The 15,245-nt window shown below is 43.0% G+C and overlaps 1 protein-coding gene across 2 annotated transcripts; it reads left to right on the top strand.

Moving 5' to 3' along the window:
- Positions 1–6,469: 6,469 nt before the first annotated feature.
- LOC310840612 (glutathione S-transferase-like) lies at positions 6,470–14,047 on the top strand. Of its 2 annotated transcripts, none has more exons than XM_083730853.1 (7): positions 6,470–6,522; positions 8,443–8,549; positions 10,005–10,056; positions 11,050–11,182; positions 11,959–12,100; positions 13,234–13,365; positions 13,768–14,047. In XM_083730853.1, exons 2-7 carry the CDS (start codon positions 8,463–8,465, stop codon positions 13,897–13,899), a joined length of 678 nt encoding a protein of 225 aa, XP_083586979.1. In that variant the 5' UTR covers positions 6,470–6,522; positions 8,443–8,462; the 3' UTR covers positions 13,900–14,047. The 2 variants fall into 2 exon arrangements, with proteins under 2 accessions (XP_083586979.1, XP_083586980.1); XM_083730854.1 differs by lacking the exon at positions 6,470–6,522 and adding an exon at positions 7,681–7,906.
- Positions 14,048–15,245: the final 1,198 nt, after the last annotated feature.

The following is a 15,245-nucleotide window of genomic DNA, read 5'->3' as shown; positions in this document are numbered from 1 at the left end:
GTGGGGAGATGGCAGTTGTCTCCATGCCCTGCTTTCAGGTTTCCCATTGGCCCTTGCTTGGCCACTGAGACAGGATCGGATGGTCTTTCTAGTGACCTAGTCATGAGCCGTTTAGCACATCAAGGTTGTAACCAGCATTTTGAATTGTGCCTGGGAAGGAAGCAGAAGCCAGTGCAGCTGTTGTGCTTCTTTGTCTGGCACAATTTCTGCAGATTATATTTTCCCTTCCTATCCCCAATATTACCTAATTGTTTATTTTTCTACTGTTTATTTTTCATCATCAACCTTTTATTCGACCGTCAGTCAGAAAAAAGTACATTTGTCAATACACCGTTAAACATCCAGGAAGATTTTAGAGCTTAGCCAACACTAAAATGGGCTAAACAGATAGCCCCATATCAATACAGTCAATTATAGTCTTGCAACGCATAAAAGCTAAAAAAAGAAATTTGGCCACCAAGGAAGGTATAGCTCTAGTGACATTATTCAGCAAGTGTAAAACCTGGTTTTCTTCGGGTAGGAAGCTAAATTGACATAGGAGTGGATCTATAAAATTTTGTCTAAGCTCTGCATAAGAAGGGCAAGTCAAGAGAATGTGTTCGGTGGACTCAACCACACCCATGGCACAATGACAGGTTCTCTGGGCGTATGGTACTCCCCTGTACCTTCCCCACAATATCGCAGAGTCAAGGACATTTAATCTAGCCGCTGTAAGAAGTCTGTGGTATTCCACATAGTGGATTTCTGCAAGGTAGGGGGCTGGTATGGTCCGATAAATCTGGTCCCCTAGGAACATCCCTGGTTTTACCTGGGCTATGTCCTCTTGTCTGGCAATGTCACTCAGTCTCCGGGAGATCACAGCTCTGGCTTGATTGTACGTCATAGACTCAAAGTAAAGGTGAGACAATCCGCAGGATTGAACCTCGTTAATGACCTCCCTTTCCCACAATGATTGAAAATCGTCCCTCAATATCAGGGGGGCAATGCCCACTGGTTTAAAACAAAGCTTGAGCCATAGCCAGAGCTTCGTCTTCAAGGCCACATACCATGAAGCTTGCCAGCCGACCTCTAATCTCATAACCGCACCCGCTACCGAGGGGGGAATCCTAAGGGTGGCTCTAAGGAATCGCGTTTGGATAGAATCCAGTTTCAAAAAATCCCTATGGGAACCTAAAGAGATGCCCACCAAAAGAAGGGGGAGGACTTTCATTTGAAAGAGTCTCAAAGCTATCTTCACTGATTGAGCCTGATTCTTAGCATATAGAGATCTAATCTGGATGGCTGCTTTAGATGCATTAGTTGTTATATAGTCTCTATGGGCCAGAAAAGACTTATTTGACCGTATTACTTGTCCCAGATATTTAAAGCAGTTAACCTGCTCTAGGGGAATCCCGTTCATTGACCATCGATGGAGTCTCGGTCGGGCAGAGAAGACCATGATCTTGGTCTTAGCATAGTTGGGTTGGAGCTCATGCTGATCACAGTATTCATGTAGAGATTGCAACATTCTCCTCAGTCCAATAGGGGATCTGGCAAGAAGTGCGGCGTCATCCGCATACAGAAGAACATTCAGAGATCGGTCTGCTAATTTGGGGGGATGGAATGCATCATTGGCCATGTGAGTCACCAGTGAGTTAATGTAAAAGCTGATCAATGCTGGGGCCAATAGACAACCCTGTCTTACCCTCTAGTGGTGGTAACAGGGTTGGAGACTAAGCCTTTATTGTCTAGCCTGATTCTCAGAAAGGTGTTTGTATGGAGGCTGATAATCAGATGAAGGAGACGACGATCAATCTTTGTAGCAGCCAGTTTTGTCCATAGCTGCTTTCTAGAGATTCGATCAAATGCCTGCTTAAGGTCAATAAAAGCCACGTGAAGAACCTTTGGGGCTTTACCGGCATACTTTTCCGCCAGGTGATTCAAGGTTAATATTTGGTCTGTGGTAGATCTTCCAGGGCGAAAACCCGCCTGTTCATCGGCAATGATATTGTCGTCCTCCATCCATTTCGATAGTTTGTTTAGCAGGTACCCCGAGTAAATCTTCCCAATGACATTTAGCAAGCTGATTGGCCTAAAGTTGCTCGGCTCTGTACGTGGGCCTTTCTTATGTATTAATACAATCAACACAGAGCTCCAGCTTGAGGGAAATTTTGCTGTTTTGTTTATATGCGTGTAAAGTGCTGCTAAAAGTGGGATCCACCAATCTTTATTTGCTTTGATGGCATCAATGGATATAAGGTCATCACCCTGCCTGCTTTAAAGGGGGCCCTGCCTGCTTTAAATCGATCTATGAGAGTTTCAACTTCAGGGCATGTAACTGGGTCCCAATCGGACAGTGCTTCCGGCTCCACCGTATCTCCGCAGGCATCATGGGCTGCATACAGATCAGCGAAGGATCTTTCCCAAGTGTCCACTGAGATGTGGGGTTCTATTCTTGCAAGCAGCCTACCCAGGTATCTGGAAATTAACTGCCAAAAAGAGGCTGGATTTCTATTCTCTGCAGCTATCAAAAGGTTGTTCCAATTGTTTCTTTCTGCCTCAAGCTTCTTTTCCTTTAATAGGGCTTTGTAACTTCTCCTGAGGGTGATAAGGCGGTTATTTGGCATGGGGTCATTTGATGCTCTGTATGCCAACCATTCATTATACAGATGATTCTTGAAGTTTTTGCACTCCTCATTGAACCATTTTTTGTGGAACAACTGTTTACCATGCTTTGTGGGGGACCGAGCTAGGGTTGGTTTTAGAAGTTCTACTAAATCGTCATATATTGGTAGAGGCTCATCCGCCTGCATAAGGGAAGCCCTTTTTATTTGGAGCTGATCAGACCAGAGAAGTTTGTTCAACTGCTGGGCTGAGTTGGAGGTCCATTTAAGGGCTGTAGGTCTTATCTCCAGATGATCATTTGATAGGTGCACAAAAGAGTGTCTATCAAGTTCGTCAGCCAGAGTCAAGGAAATTTCTAGAGGGAAGTGATCACTCTCCAATCTTGTAGCCACCTTAAAGCTGGATATTTTGGGGGTAAGGTCGGGAGATATCCATACAAAATCAATAGTGGATGCACGTGAACCTGACCAATAGGTGAATTCGGCAGGGTAGTCCGAGCTGGCTGCCCCATTTAGCAGAAGGAAATTGAGGCCCAGCAAGGTTTGCCTGCATTTGAAACCTGCATAAGTGGCTATGTTATCTTTGAATTTCCTTGGCAAAAGATCTGTAGTCATAAGAGGTGAAGAAGGGTACTTGTTAAATTTAGAGAATAAGATTTGGTCAGTATGTGACAGGCGTCCATTAAAATCTCCCGCCAACAGAAAAGTGGCTTCTGGGTATTTATCAAAAAGCGTTTCCAATGTCACTTGGATTTCCTGCCATCTCAGATCAACCAAATTTCTCTTATGAGTTGGACATAAGTAGATATTGATCACTACTATCGTTTCCTCTGCTGTTTGCAACTTTATAATCAGCATGAGTGACGACTGGATGTCGATTTTTTCGGCCTGAAGATTTATCGCTAAGGAAACAAAAGTAGCCAAGCCTCCTTGCGGTCTACCATGTGATAACGAGCTCTGTGTGGCATTCAAGTAGAAGCCCTTGTATTCTGTTAGATAGAAGTCCTCACAGGCCCATGACTCTTGGAATAGAAGGATGTGGCTGCCATTTATATAGGCAACAAATGATGGATCTGTCAGTTTGGATTTAATACCAGCCACATTCCATGATAGTAGTGTAAGAGGCCACTTTGTGTTTCCCTCAAGTCATGATTTCTCTTGCGTGGTTAATCCTGGAGAATCCAAATGGAGGTGCACGCTGCGTGAAGGGGCAGTAGGGTGAAAAAAGGCAGTGATTTTTGATTGTTTGCATTTCAGGTTCAAGTTGTCACATGTCACAGGAGCAGCCAGTGGCTGGGGCGAATTTACAGATTGCTGTGAGAGAGAATCTTGATACGAGGGGATGTTACTAGCCGACAAGTCCATAGGCTCGTCGTTTGCCATATGCTCTGTAGTTGCAGGAGTCGTGCCTTGAGGATCGAGGCTTGTTGATGGGAAAGCACTATGTAAGACAGAAGAAAGACATCCTTTTCAGTTAGCTTCCAGTAGCTTGTTTAGCCTTGCCACTGCCTCAGTGTTTGTCCAAAGGGCTACTGGATCTCCCAGTGTCTCTTGCATCGTCATGGTATCAGCACAAGGAATGCAGCCATTTTGAGGATTGGAGATCGTTATCGCTGCAGAGGGGTCCACATGAGTTTGTGTCTGCCAATCTTTAGGAGCATCTATAATGGCCAAGGCTGGACCCATCAAGGCTCTACCCCTTAAGGCAGTCCCTTCTTACCAGTGGGATGGTTGACTAGTAAATCGTAAGGAGGGATTCATAGGAAGGGTCCGTTGCTGCAAATTCCGGTCATAATCCTCAATCCTCCTTGTAGGCCGGCTAACCAAATTTGCTGAGTTTGGGATTTTCCCAATAATGCCCCTACAGTTGTTAAAGAAGCATCTTTGTGGGAAGATTCCATACCAGTTGAGGCAATTTTGAAGTTTGCTCAAAAGTTCAGGAAGCCTGGGAGAGTCAAACTTGAGTCCTCAGCTCCACTGATTGTACTATATCACATAAAGATTTACAATGAGGGTCGGGGTGGGGAGAGGGGCCATCTGGGCTGGAGGTTATATCCAACAGCGATTTGTCTCCTGGCAAAGGAGTATTTGAAGTCGTTGCGGGATCATATGGACAGTCTACCTGCTTGGAGGTGTTTAAAAGGTTGTTTGGAGTCGTTGCAGGATCATGTAGGCAATCTAACTGCTTAGAGGTAACAGGCACAGGAGGCACAAGATTGCAGAAAAACTCCTCCAATGATGAGATAGAAGGCTCTAAGGTCTTAGGTGGTGAATCCAGCCCAGTAGGCTTCGAAACCTTAGACATAGGTTCTGAGGCATTAAATGAAAGGTCTTCCACAGAAGAGGTACGACCATGTTTTAGGTTCGTCATACTATACCCCTTGAGCAGTTCGGTTATCTAAGAGTCCTTCAAAGGCCAAGCAAGAGCTGGTGGAAGGCCAGGGAAGCGCGGCTGGTGGCTGCCCAAGTTACAGCTAATCAGGTTGTTAGTGAAGCTCATTAAGGAGATTTATGGCGCTGACTTTGCAAGCTTCCACAGGGTGAGTTCCTGGCGTTATCATCAAAACATTATCGTGCCAACTTCCAGAGAAAAATAGGAGCGGAGTAACTTACAGCATGAACTGGAAAGGGGAGCTCCGGCAAGCGCGTCTTACTTCGTCGCCATCTTTCTACTACTGTTTATTAAATTCTAATATTCCCGAACAGGCTCTATAACAGTATCATAGCCCACAGATGCTGTATTTTGCCTTGCATGCATGGGGAGTCAGATTCTGTGAGCAGAAAATAATCCATTTGAGATGGGCTAATCTTACAGAATTTTGCAGATAAATAAAGTAAATAATAGTACAAAAAGTGTCTTGTGCATTGAGGACTAATAGACTAGAGTTTTTTCCCCCAGTGTCCGTGTGACTGTAGCACAGATGGATTTGTTTCTCTGTGTGGATACATATATTTGGTATTTTTAAAACTTCCCACAAGGGTCTTTTGTGCTGTGCTGTGCTGTGCTGTGCTGTGCTGTGCTGTGCTGTGTAACAGAGTAGCATAGCTACACTTCAGGAATGTGAAAAGGCTGTAACTCAGCACTGGCCTTGCGAGGACTTCCTCCTCCCCCTCAGCAAAAGGGTGGGCAAGGGAAACCCCCCTGATTTAGCAGCCAGGCAAAACTGCTTGGATTTGTTCAGCAGCAGCAGCAGCAGCTTTATCTTCTCGTAGATGCAAATATTCAGAGAAGGTGGAACAGAAACGAGCAAAGGAAAGGCAGAGCTCAGTTTCTTAGTCTTAATCTGGAGCTGGTCCTGCCTTTTTTCCTTATCTACTCTTCAGAAAAGCAGCTGACACAGGCCTCCAGACTGCTCACATATCCTCCAGTATTTCTCTGATGAAAATAGTGAAGTTCTGTTCAACAACAACAACAATTTATTTACACTCGACCCACCTGGCTGGGTTGCCCCAGCTGAAATAAATCTGGGAGTGTCCCTGGAAAACAGGGACACTTGGAGGGTCTGTCATCAGCAGGGAAGTCCTGTGTACAGTATTTGACCTTTTCCTGTATTTTCTAGCTAGCAGCTGCAGGGACTTCATGCTCAATGATAGAAGGATTTGGGCTGAATATACCAAGAGCACAAATGTTTGTCTTCAGTGCACCTGCATACATTTACCCAAAACTGAGATGCATCATATTATACACTACAAGCATGAGAAAACTACTCCCATTTTAATTAACTGACTGATTGTAGGTGAAAACTGTTACGAAAGACAAAGCAAGTGTTTATTTCTATTTAAACTAGGGAGATACAGATAGGCTGTTCTCTTGTCTCAGAAGGTGGAGCTTCTGAGCTTTTATAACCTTGAGCCACACAAATTCAGGCCTCACTCTGCTTGAGAAGAACTTTCACATGTCCAGCAGGACTTCCAACAGGTTAGTATTCTAAGGGAGACAATTCCTTTGGAGAGTTATAGCTCAAGAGCAGCACCCTGGACAGCGGAGTGGTGCAGGGACAATTTCCAAAGACCTCACCTCTGCCCAAAGGTTTTCTTTTTCTTACCAGCAGAGTACTAAAGGTTTGCAGGGGTGAGCGGCACTGTAATCGTCAGAACAGAAGCCTTTCCTTTTGGGCAGACTAAAGGCAGGAGCTGGGCAGCAGACAGAGTTCTAAAAATTAAATAGGAGGATAGACTTGATTGCACTTCAGAGGAAAAAGGAGTTTTGGGTAGGCACAGGAGACTGGACTTTGGAATATTCCTATGTAGCACCTTTAGAAAGCTGGGTGGCACTTGGATCTAAATACATTAATACTAAAGATGCTATCGAAACAATAACATCATTTCAAATAATATGGTACCACATGTCAAAAAAAATATAATTTTGCCCTTTTCTCCCACAACAAAAACCCGTCTTTAAAAATCGGGAAAGAATTAACTAGAAAAAAGAAATGGTATTGGAGAGGTGGATGAATTTGGGTATATTAATGTTAGACCAGCTGATAAATGAAGAGGATGAATTTTATACATATTCTATTTTATTCTATTTTAAGAGACAAATACAGATTACCTACAAAGACTCACTGGCAATATCTCCAGATAAAACACCTGCTAATCACCATCTACGGACCAGCAGCTTTTACAGCTTCAGAGACCCCAGAGATATTGAAGCAGCTGATTAATTCTTATGCAAAAAAAAAAAAGCCATCCATCAACATAAATAAATCTTTGTTACTAGCAAACCAATTTGATATACAGGTATTGAGGGAGGAATGGAATAAAGAATTGGAAGTCTCAATTTTGACCACACAGTGGTGAACGTTTTAAAGTGCTATAACTAGGGTTTGTCTGGACCTTAAATTGAGGCTCATACAACAAAAAATAATATTTAGAATATACTGGACCCCATTATGTTTGTTTAAAAAGGGGCTACCTAAGGTATCTAAATGTTGGAGATGCAAGAGGAATAATGCTTCTCTAAAACGTATTTTTTTCATTGTCCTATATTGAAATATTTTTGGCAGAAGGTAACTGAAACTATCAACAGAACTGTGTGGAGCAACTTTACATTTACAGAGCAAAATATCCTCTTGAATTATATACCCAGCACATTTTGTGACAATATGAGATGACTCTCTGTGCCCTTACCATGGCAAAAGGACAGATACTGATGAATTGGGAAAATAAAAACGCGGCTCCCTTCTATGATTGGATTGAAGACATACAAACTTGCAACATATGAACAACTTGCATATGAACGCAGACTTCCCATGGACAAATTCAACAATATTTGGAATCCATTCTTACAAATGCTGTAATAGGTTAGGATCTGGTGAAGTACAACAACAAATTTGTAAAGTATACTGTTTTGGGTTTTCTTCCCCTCCTCCCTTTACTTTCCCTTCTACACGGGTGCTGTTCTTCTTTCTCTGTTTATCTCTTTTCTTTACGTCTCACCATGTTTAGTGCACATATTTTTTTTTAAAGGGGGGGAGGAGATGCAAGGCAGTTGATGGCAATGGTAATGGTGCGAGTACAAGGGGGGAGTTGCCATTTTGTTTCTCTAGGAGCAAAGACAATGGCCATCTGATGGAGGTTAAATAGTAATGGATGTTTGAGAGGACGGGTTTAATTCTTGTTCCCTATTTTATCTGTGCAATACTATGCTACATCTGCTTGCGCTTCGTGATTATGAAATTGAGGGTTTTTTTTAAAAAAAAGCAGAAGGCTTTAGTATGAAAATCCTTTCTTGCTGCAAGCAATCACCAGAGCACCATTTTGAACAGTTGTCCTGCTCTGCAGTGGTTTCCCTATCAAACATGACCTCTCAATCTCTCTCTCTCTTTCATCATAACAGGAAAGCAAACACTTAGGAACATGGCTGGGAAACCTAAGCTTTACTACTTCAATGGAAGGGGCCGAATGGAAACCATAAGGTGGCTGTTGGCTGCAGCAGGAGTTGAGGTTTGTTTGTCTTCTCTGAGAAAGCACCTTTCCCCCACCCCCAAAAAAGAATCAAGGGAACTGTTGTTTGTTCAGCATTGTTATGTAACAAGAATTGGGGTAAACTGCACCTCCCTGGATTCCTTATGTGCTTTCCAAGCATTCTAATTGTAAGGTGTGTACAGAATCTCCAAGTGTCCCTATTTTCCAGGGATGTCCCTGTTTTAGAGAAGCCATCCCAGTTTCTGATGTGATCCCAGAATGTCCCGCTTTTTCTTAGGACGTCCCTATTTTCATTGGAGAAATGTTGGAGGCTATGGAGTTATCTGACTCCCGAACTGGCAATCCTGTATGAGGAAGTTTTTTTAAAAATGTTTAATGTTTTCTTATGCTTTTATATGTGTTGGAAGCCACCGAGAGTGGCTGTGGCAACCCGGTAAGATGTGGTATAAACAATAAAATTATCATTTATTGGTGTTTTGCGACTTTGACCTGTTGCAGGGCCTTAGCCAGACCTTAGCAGAGCATACACAGAGTTCCAGAAAGCAATCAGTTGCAGGCAGAATGGACAAAGCAGGAACAAATGTTGCTACTAGTAACTAGGTTACTTTGATGTGTTTATTATTTACAGCAGACTCTGTATACTATATACTATATACAAGAACTATATACTATATACAAGTTACTATATACAAGAACAGAAATGGATCTTAACGAGCTCTCTCTTAGCAAGCTCCAAACAACTCTCAGAACACCACACTGACCAACAACACATTCCAGTCAGTAGGTCATAAATCATTATGCCTGTGTGAGACTTCAACCAATGGTAAAGCTGTTCCCAGGCTTCCATATCTCCAGGCAGAATTACTCCTTTCTGCTCAGTCATCCTTGGCTGTCTGCCAATTCTTAATTGACTCTGTGTGAAGCTGAACAGAATAACATGTAATCAAAAATCCCAACATCATTATGGAATGGGGCGTCCCTATTTTCATCGGAAGAATGTTGGTGTGTGTGTGCATGTAGACTAAGAATCCATTTCTGGCAGTTTCTAATTTTGGGTCCAGCCCTACCATTTGCCAGGGGGAAGCACCAGCCTCAGGCAGTTGATTTTAGCTATCCTGGAAGGGGCGGCAGATTGTTGTGTTATTTCCATTCATTATTATTGTACTTTTACTGCAAAGAGGGGGAGACATGATTGTAGGATTTTTTACGCTTCATGTGCTAAGGTAACGTGACCAGCCTGTAGTACTACTATCTACCTTGATTTCTGCATGGGAAACATTTGCTGTTTTGTCCCAGACAGAGGGGGAAAAGCTGGCCCAACTTTCACACCGAGGCAACTGCTTTTTGTTCCGAAAAAGTTGACTGTGAAAGGGGAGAATACTTAAAAGGTTTTCATCAAATTTCCTTCAGTAGTTTGGAGCCTGAAATTATTTCATGATGCCCCTGAAATATTTTGCCTCTTTTATTTTCTAGTTTGAAGAACAGCTTATTGAGGTGAAAGAAGATCTAGAAAAGTTACGGCACGGTAAGTATGTCATCTGAATGTTTATATTATATTATTTTATTATATTATATTATATTATATTATATTATATTATATTATATTATATTATATTATATTAATAGTTTTTTATATTTTATATGTTATATGTTATAATCCAGTTGTGGATTGGGTATTTTCCTATCCCTACTCGGATCAGAACTCCTGAAATCAATACACATGACTAATGCAAGTCTGTTGATTTCAGTAGGTCTGTTCTAAGAACGACTTTATAAGATACAACCCATAGAAATGGGTATTATTTCTATTTATTCACCTCTCAATACATTTACAATGATAAGCACACAAACCTCAGGATTGCAGTGAAGCCCTACCCTCCTCCTGCCCAGGTTTATGGCAAACCTCCCACTGAAGTTAATAGAGCAGGGTAGATTCTCTGTACAATATGAAGAACAGATTGTCGACTCAGAAAAATCACTGTGCAATTTTACGTGTGCCTACTCACATGTGGACAACGCTGAGTTCAGTGGGACTATCTTCCAGGGAAGGGTGTATAGGATCTCAGCCTTAGTAGCAGGTGTTTTCTAAATATACTTATTTCTCCAGTTCTGCATTGTGCAGTCTCAGTTATTTGTGCACACTTTAAGGCAAAAATATGTGTGAATACACTGTTGTGATCTGGTTATATTACTTTTATATACAATGTTGTCATCTGGTTATTTTGCCACTCAACTCTGAATTGTGCAGAATGGTTTGCTTGTTTTTTAGCTGGAGAACAGAAGTAGCTTAAATAACATACAAAACTAGTTTCCAATGTGTGATTGCTGTATTAATTTAGCACATGTTCTGCAAAAAGGTTTTAAGGGGAAAGCAGAGGAACATCATGATTATTGCAAAGGCATGATGTAAAAGTAAAGACTCAAAATCAAAGCAGGGCTTGTGAGATGCTCCTGAAATTCTACTTTCCATAGTAATTATCTAGGAGGGTGGACTGATTTTTCATCTTCCTTTCACAAGGTGGAGACCTGCTCTTTCAGCAAGTGCCCATGGTGGAAATGGATGGGATGAAGATGGTGCAGACCCGAGCTATTCTCAACTACATTGCAACCAAACACAATCTCTACGGGAAGGACATGAAGCAGAGAGTATGGTACTGTAACATTCCTTTAAGTTTGGTTCATAAAGCACGTTTTGGTTTGCTGTATATGATATAAGAGGAAATCTCTGCTCTGTCATATGATCTACTGATGACTTATGAGTCAGTATGTTTCATCTCTACTGTCAGATTGGGCAAGAAAGGTTCCAGAGGAACCGGCATGAGCTAATTCGACCTCTCAGTGCCAGCAAAGTTCATGTGGACTGGTTCCTTTGAAATCAATGTGGTTTCTCCAAAGTTCATACTCTAGTCTTTCATGTAATCCCAATAGCCTGGATCACTGCAGGGCGTTGTATTTTTCTTTTGCAGATGTATAAATTTGAGTTTTGACATAAGGCTCTTCCTTAGAAAAAAGTGTAGCCATTGAAGATCATAGTATGCCAAAATGCACATGTATTAAAAACACAGAGAGGGGCTGATTGCAAAGGAAAATGTCCTTTCTCCAACATACCAGATAATTGCACCTGTTTATCTGCTGGGATATCACACATTTTGTGCCTGTGATGCTACTACAATATTCCATGCCCCTCCCCTCCCTGACAGGTTTTTGGCTCTGTTTGTTTTACATTATCATTATCATCATTATCATTATCATTACTGCTACTGCTACTGTTGTTGTTTTTCTTGTAATTATCTGAATAACTGAGGTGAGGAAACACCTTTCTACTATTGACAAATGAGTTTTATTATAACCAACACATTTCCAACGTAATAGAGCAATTCACCTGCTACCGAGTGATCCGGTCATGGCAACATTCTCTTTCCTTCAGGATTGATACGTACTGTGAAGCTACTATGGATATGAATAAATCAATAACCATGCTTCCTTTCAAGCCAGCTGACAAGAGGGAGAAGGCATTTGCAGACATTATTGAAAAAGCCACCACCAGATACTTCCCAGTCTTCGAAAAGGTACAAGGCGAAGAAGGAATGAAACTTACAACCCTTTTAAGAGAAGTCACCTAGGCTCAACTATAATTGGCAGCTGGTAATGTTGATGCAGGTGGCGCTGTGGGTTAAAGCCTCAGCACCTAGGACTTGCCGATCAAAAGGTTGGCGGTTCGAATCCCTGCGGCGGGGTGCGCTCCCGCTGCTCGGTCCCAGCGCCTGCCAACCTAGCAGTTCGAAAGCACCTCCGGATGCAAGTAGATAAATAGGGACCGCTTACCAGCGGGAAGGTAAACGGCGTTTCCGTGTGCGGCTCTGGCTCGCCAGAGCAGCGATGTCACGCTGGCCACGTGACCCGGAAGTGTCTCCGGACAGCGCTGGCCCCTGGCCTCTTGAGTGAGATGGGCGCACAACCCCAGAGTCTGTCAAGACTGGCCCGTACGGGCAGGGGTACCTTTACCTTTACCTTAATGTTGATAGGACTGTTTGGTCCAACATAAAAACATAGAAGCATAGAATTGTAGGGTTGGAAGGGACCGCAAGGGACATCTACTGCAAGCCCTGCAAAGCAGGACTCTTTTCCCAACATAGGATTCGAACCCATGGCTCTGAGATTAGGAGCTCACATTCTTACTGACTGAGCTACCATTCCCTTATTCCTTGCATTTTCCAAACTTCTAATAGCAACTCTTCAGTTTTAAAAAGCTGTGTGAGAGAAGACCAGGAATCACACACAGTATTCATTTATGACATGAACTTCTGATCTCAGCTTCTGCACTGCCCCATTGAAGCAGTGATTTGGGGGAAAGTGTTCCATCTTCTCCTTGTTAGGCAGTCGTTTGTTGGAACTCATACTTCAGAAATTATACAAATCCTCTTCCACTCATGATGCAATATTATCCGGGTCTTAGATAATTCAAAAGTGGTCGGAATACACATTCTTCTTTTTGCATATTTTTGTGTATTTACCTAAAGCGCTCTCAATATATTTCATGCTGGCCACATAACCCAGAAAGCTGTCTGTGGAGAAACACCAGCTCCCTCGGCCAGAAAGCAAGATGAGTGCCACAACCCCGTAGTTGCCTTTGACTGGACCTAACCATCCAGAGGTCCTTTACCTTTTCTTTTTTCTTTTTCACTTATTTCATGCTCTGTAGGTCTTCAAAGATCATGGGCAAAATTTTCTTGTTGGAAATCAGCTCAGCAGAGCGGATATTCAATTGCTTGAAGCCATTTTAACAGTGGAAGAGCTGAAGGCTGATATTCTCGCCAAATTCCCTCTTTTAAAGGTAAGTAACACCATTTCACAACTTATTATAAAAGTGAAAAGATAGGCAGTGAACAGGTTCCCTGGCTCTTGTAAGTTCTCATTAGCTGCCAGGTCAAGAATGTGAAATCCTCCAGATATTGTGCAATGCAGCTCCCATCCACCCTGATCACTGGGTTTCTACAAGCCATTTGTGAATTAAATGTAGACACATACAGATTAACCCACATAAGCCTGCAATAGAGCTCCCTTTTCGAAGGGACATAATTGGGTTTTGAGTAGATCTGAAGTTTCTCGCTTGTAGTTTAATGAAACTGTTGACCATGAAACTGTTGTAACCGTAGATGACAAATGATTATTTGGGAATGCCACCATTTCTCCTTTTCTCTTCTAAAATATTTTGCTGTCTCTCTCTCTCTCTTAGGCTTTTAAAGAGAGAATAAGCAACATACCTACAGTCAAGAAATTTCTGCAGCCCGGTAGCCCAAGAAAACCACCAATAGATGAAAAGGGTATTAAAAAGGCAATGGAAGTTTTCCACTTAATTGACGACTAGCATCATAGTTGATGCACTATTGTAGCCGCAGGCAAAGCGCTAAAACTGAAAGGGGACAACACTGTTTCGCCTCAACAAGCCGTCCTAAGTTATAAAAGAGTCCTTAACTGTTAACAGATGAAATAATAGTTTAATGGGAATTGTCTCATTTCATGTTGTTCATTTACTTGGAGCTCAACCTCAGTAAAGCCGTTTGATTCCTTTATATGAAGAGTTTCTGCAATAACAACTCAAATAATTTTTTGCAAACACTACCCTCAGCTAAAGCACACAAGATGCAGGCAATAAGAACTCTGTCATATCAATCACCCCAAAAAAGATAAAAGAATATACAACCCATACAATAGGTAAAGGTAAAGGTACCCCTGCCCATACGGGCCAGTCTTGGCAGACTCTAGGGTTGTGCGCTCATCTCACTCTATAGGCCAGGAGCCAGCGTTGACCGCAGACACTTCCGGGTCATGTGGCCAGCGTGATGAAGCTGCTCCGGCGAACCAGCACCAGAACAGCACACGGAACGCCGTTTACCTTCCCGCTACAAAGCAGTACCTATTTATCTACTTGCACTTAAGGGTGCTTTCGAACTGCTAGGTTGGCAGGTGCTGGGACCAAACGACGGGAGTGCACCCCGCCGCGGGGATTCAAACCGCCGACCATGCGATCGGCAAGTCCTGGCACTGAGGTTTTACCCACAGCGCCACCCGCGTCCCTGACAATACACAACATTAAAACACAAAGACTCTCCTCCCTGGAAGAGAGGGGAGTGGTTGTGGGCGGGAGCCCGAGCTTCGCCCCAGCAGGGGGCGGTAGCCCCCTGCCTCCCCCACTCACCTGGCTGGCGCCCACACCCATCGGCAGGCACCCAACCAGGTGCCTCCGAGGGGGCGTGTTCAGCAGTCTATGTGCTGCGGCGCCAGCCCCTCCTTGGCCTCATTCTCCTCTCTATGGTGCGACTTCACAGGTTTCAGGTCCAAAGTATCGTCCCTTTCCCCTATCGTATGAAACTTAGGTCAATTTGCTGGTCCTAGTTTGAGGCCCGGCTGTTCTCTGCGGCATACGCTATAGCCTTCTTTGGTGCCTTGTGGGTTGGCGAGGTGGTAGCAGAAGCTACCTCAAGTGGAACAACTTGTGGGACAACATCAACAGGCTCCACCTACTGGTGAATAAACCCCCTTGTTTTAGACATCCAATGCCTAAGCCAATACCTTATCACTGCTGTAATCAATAAAGTTGTGGCCTTTCCTTGCCCATTAACCTTATATCACGTGTCCTTGTGTATTCATTCCACATTGCGGGGGTCGGGTCCTCGAACCACAATATCTATCTATCTATATAAACAACTAATA

This window comes from Podarcis gaigeae (assembly GCF_964106915.1).
Source record: "Podarcis gaigeae genome assembly, chromosome: 3".
Taxonomy (NCBI): Eukaryota; Metazoa; Chordata; class Lepidosauria; order Squamata; family Lacertidae; genus Podarcis; species Podarcis gaigeae.
The sequence above is the reverse complement of the archived record's forward strand: the minus strand, read 5'-3'. Positions and strand labels throughout refer to the sequence as shown.

Excerpts from the sequence above, each read along its gene's own strand:
- LOC310840612 (XM_083730853.1), top strand. The coding sequence starts at position 8,463 with ATGGCTGGGAAACCTAAGCTTTACTACTTCAATGGAAGGGGCCGAATG. Across the intron at positions 10,057-11,049 it reads TCTAGAAAAGTTACGGCACG|GTGGAGACCTGCTCTTTCAG; the intron begins GTAAGTATGTCA and ends TCCTTTCACAAG. Across the intron at positions 12,101-13,233 it reads ACTTCCCAGTCTTCGAAAAG|GTCTTCAAAGATCATGGGCA; the intron begins GTACAAGGCGAA and ends CATGCTCTGTAG.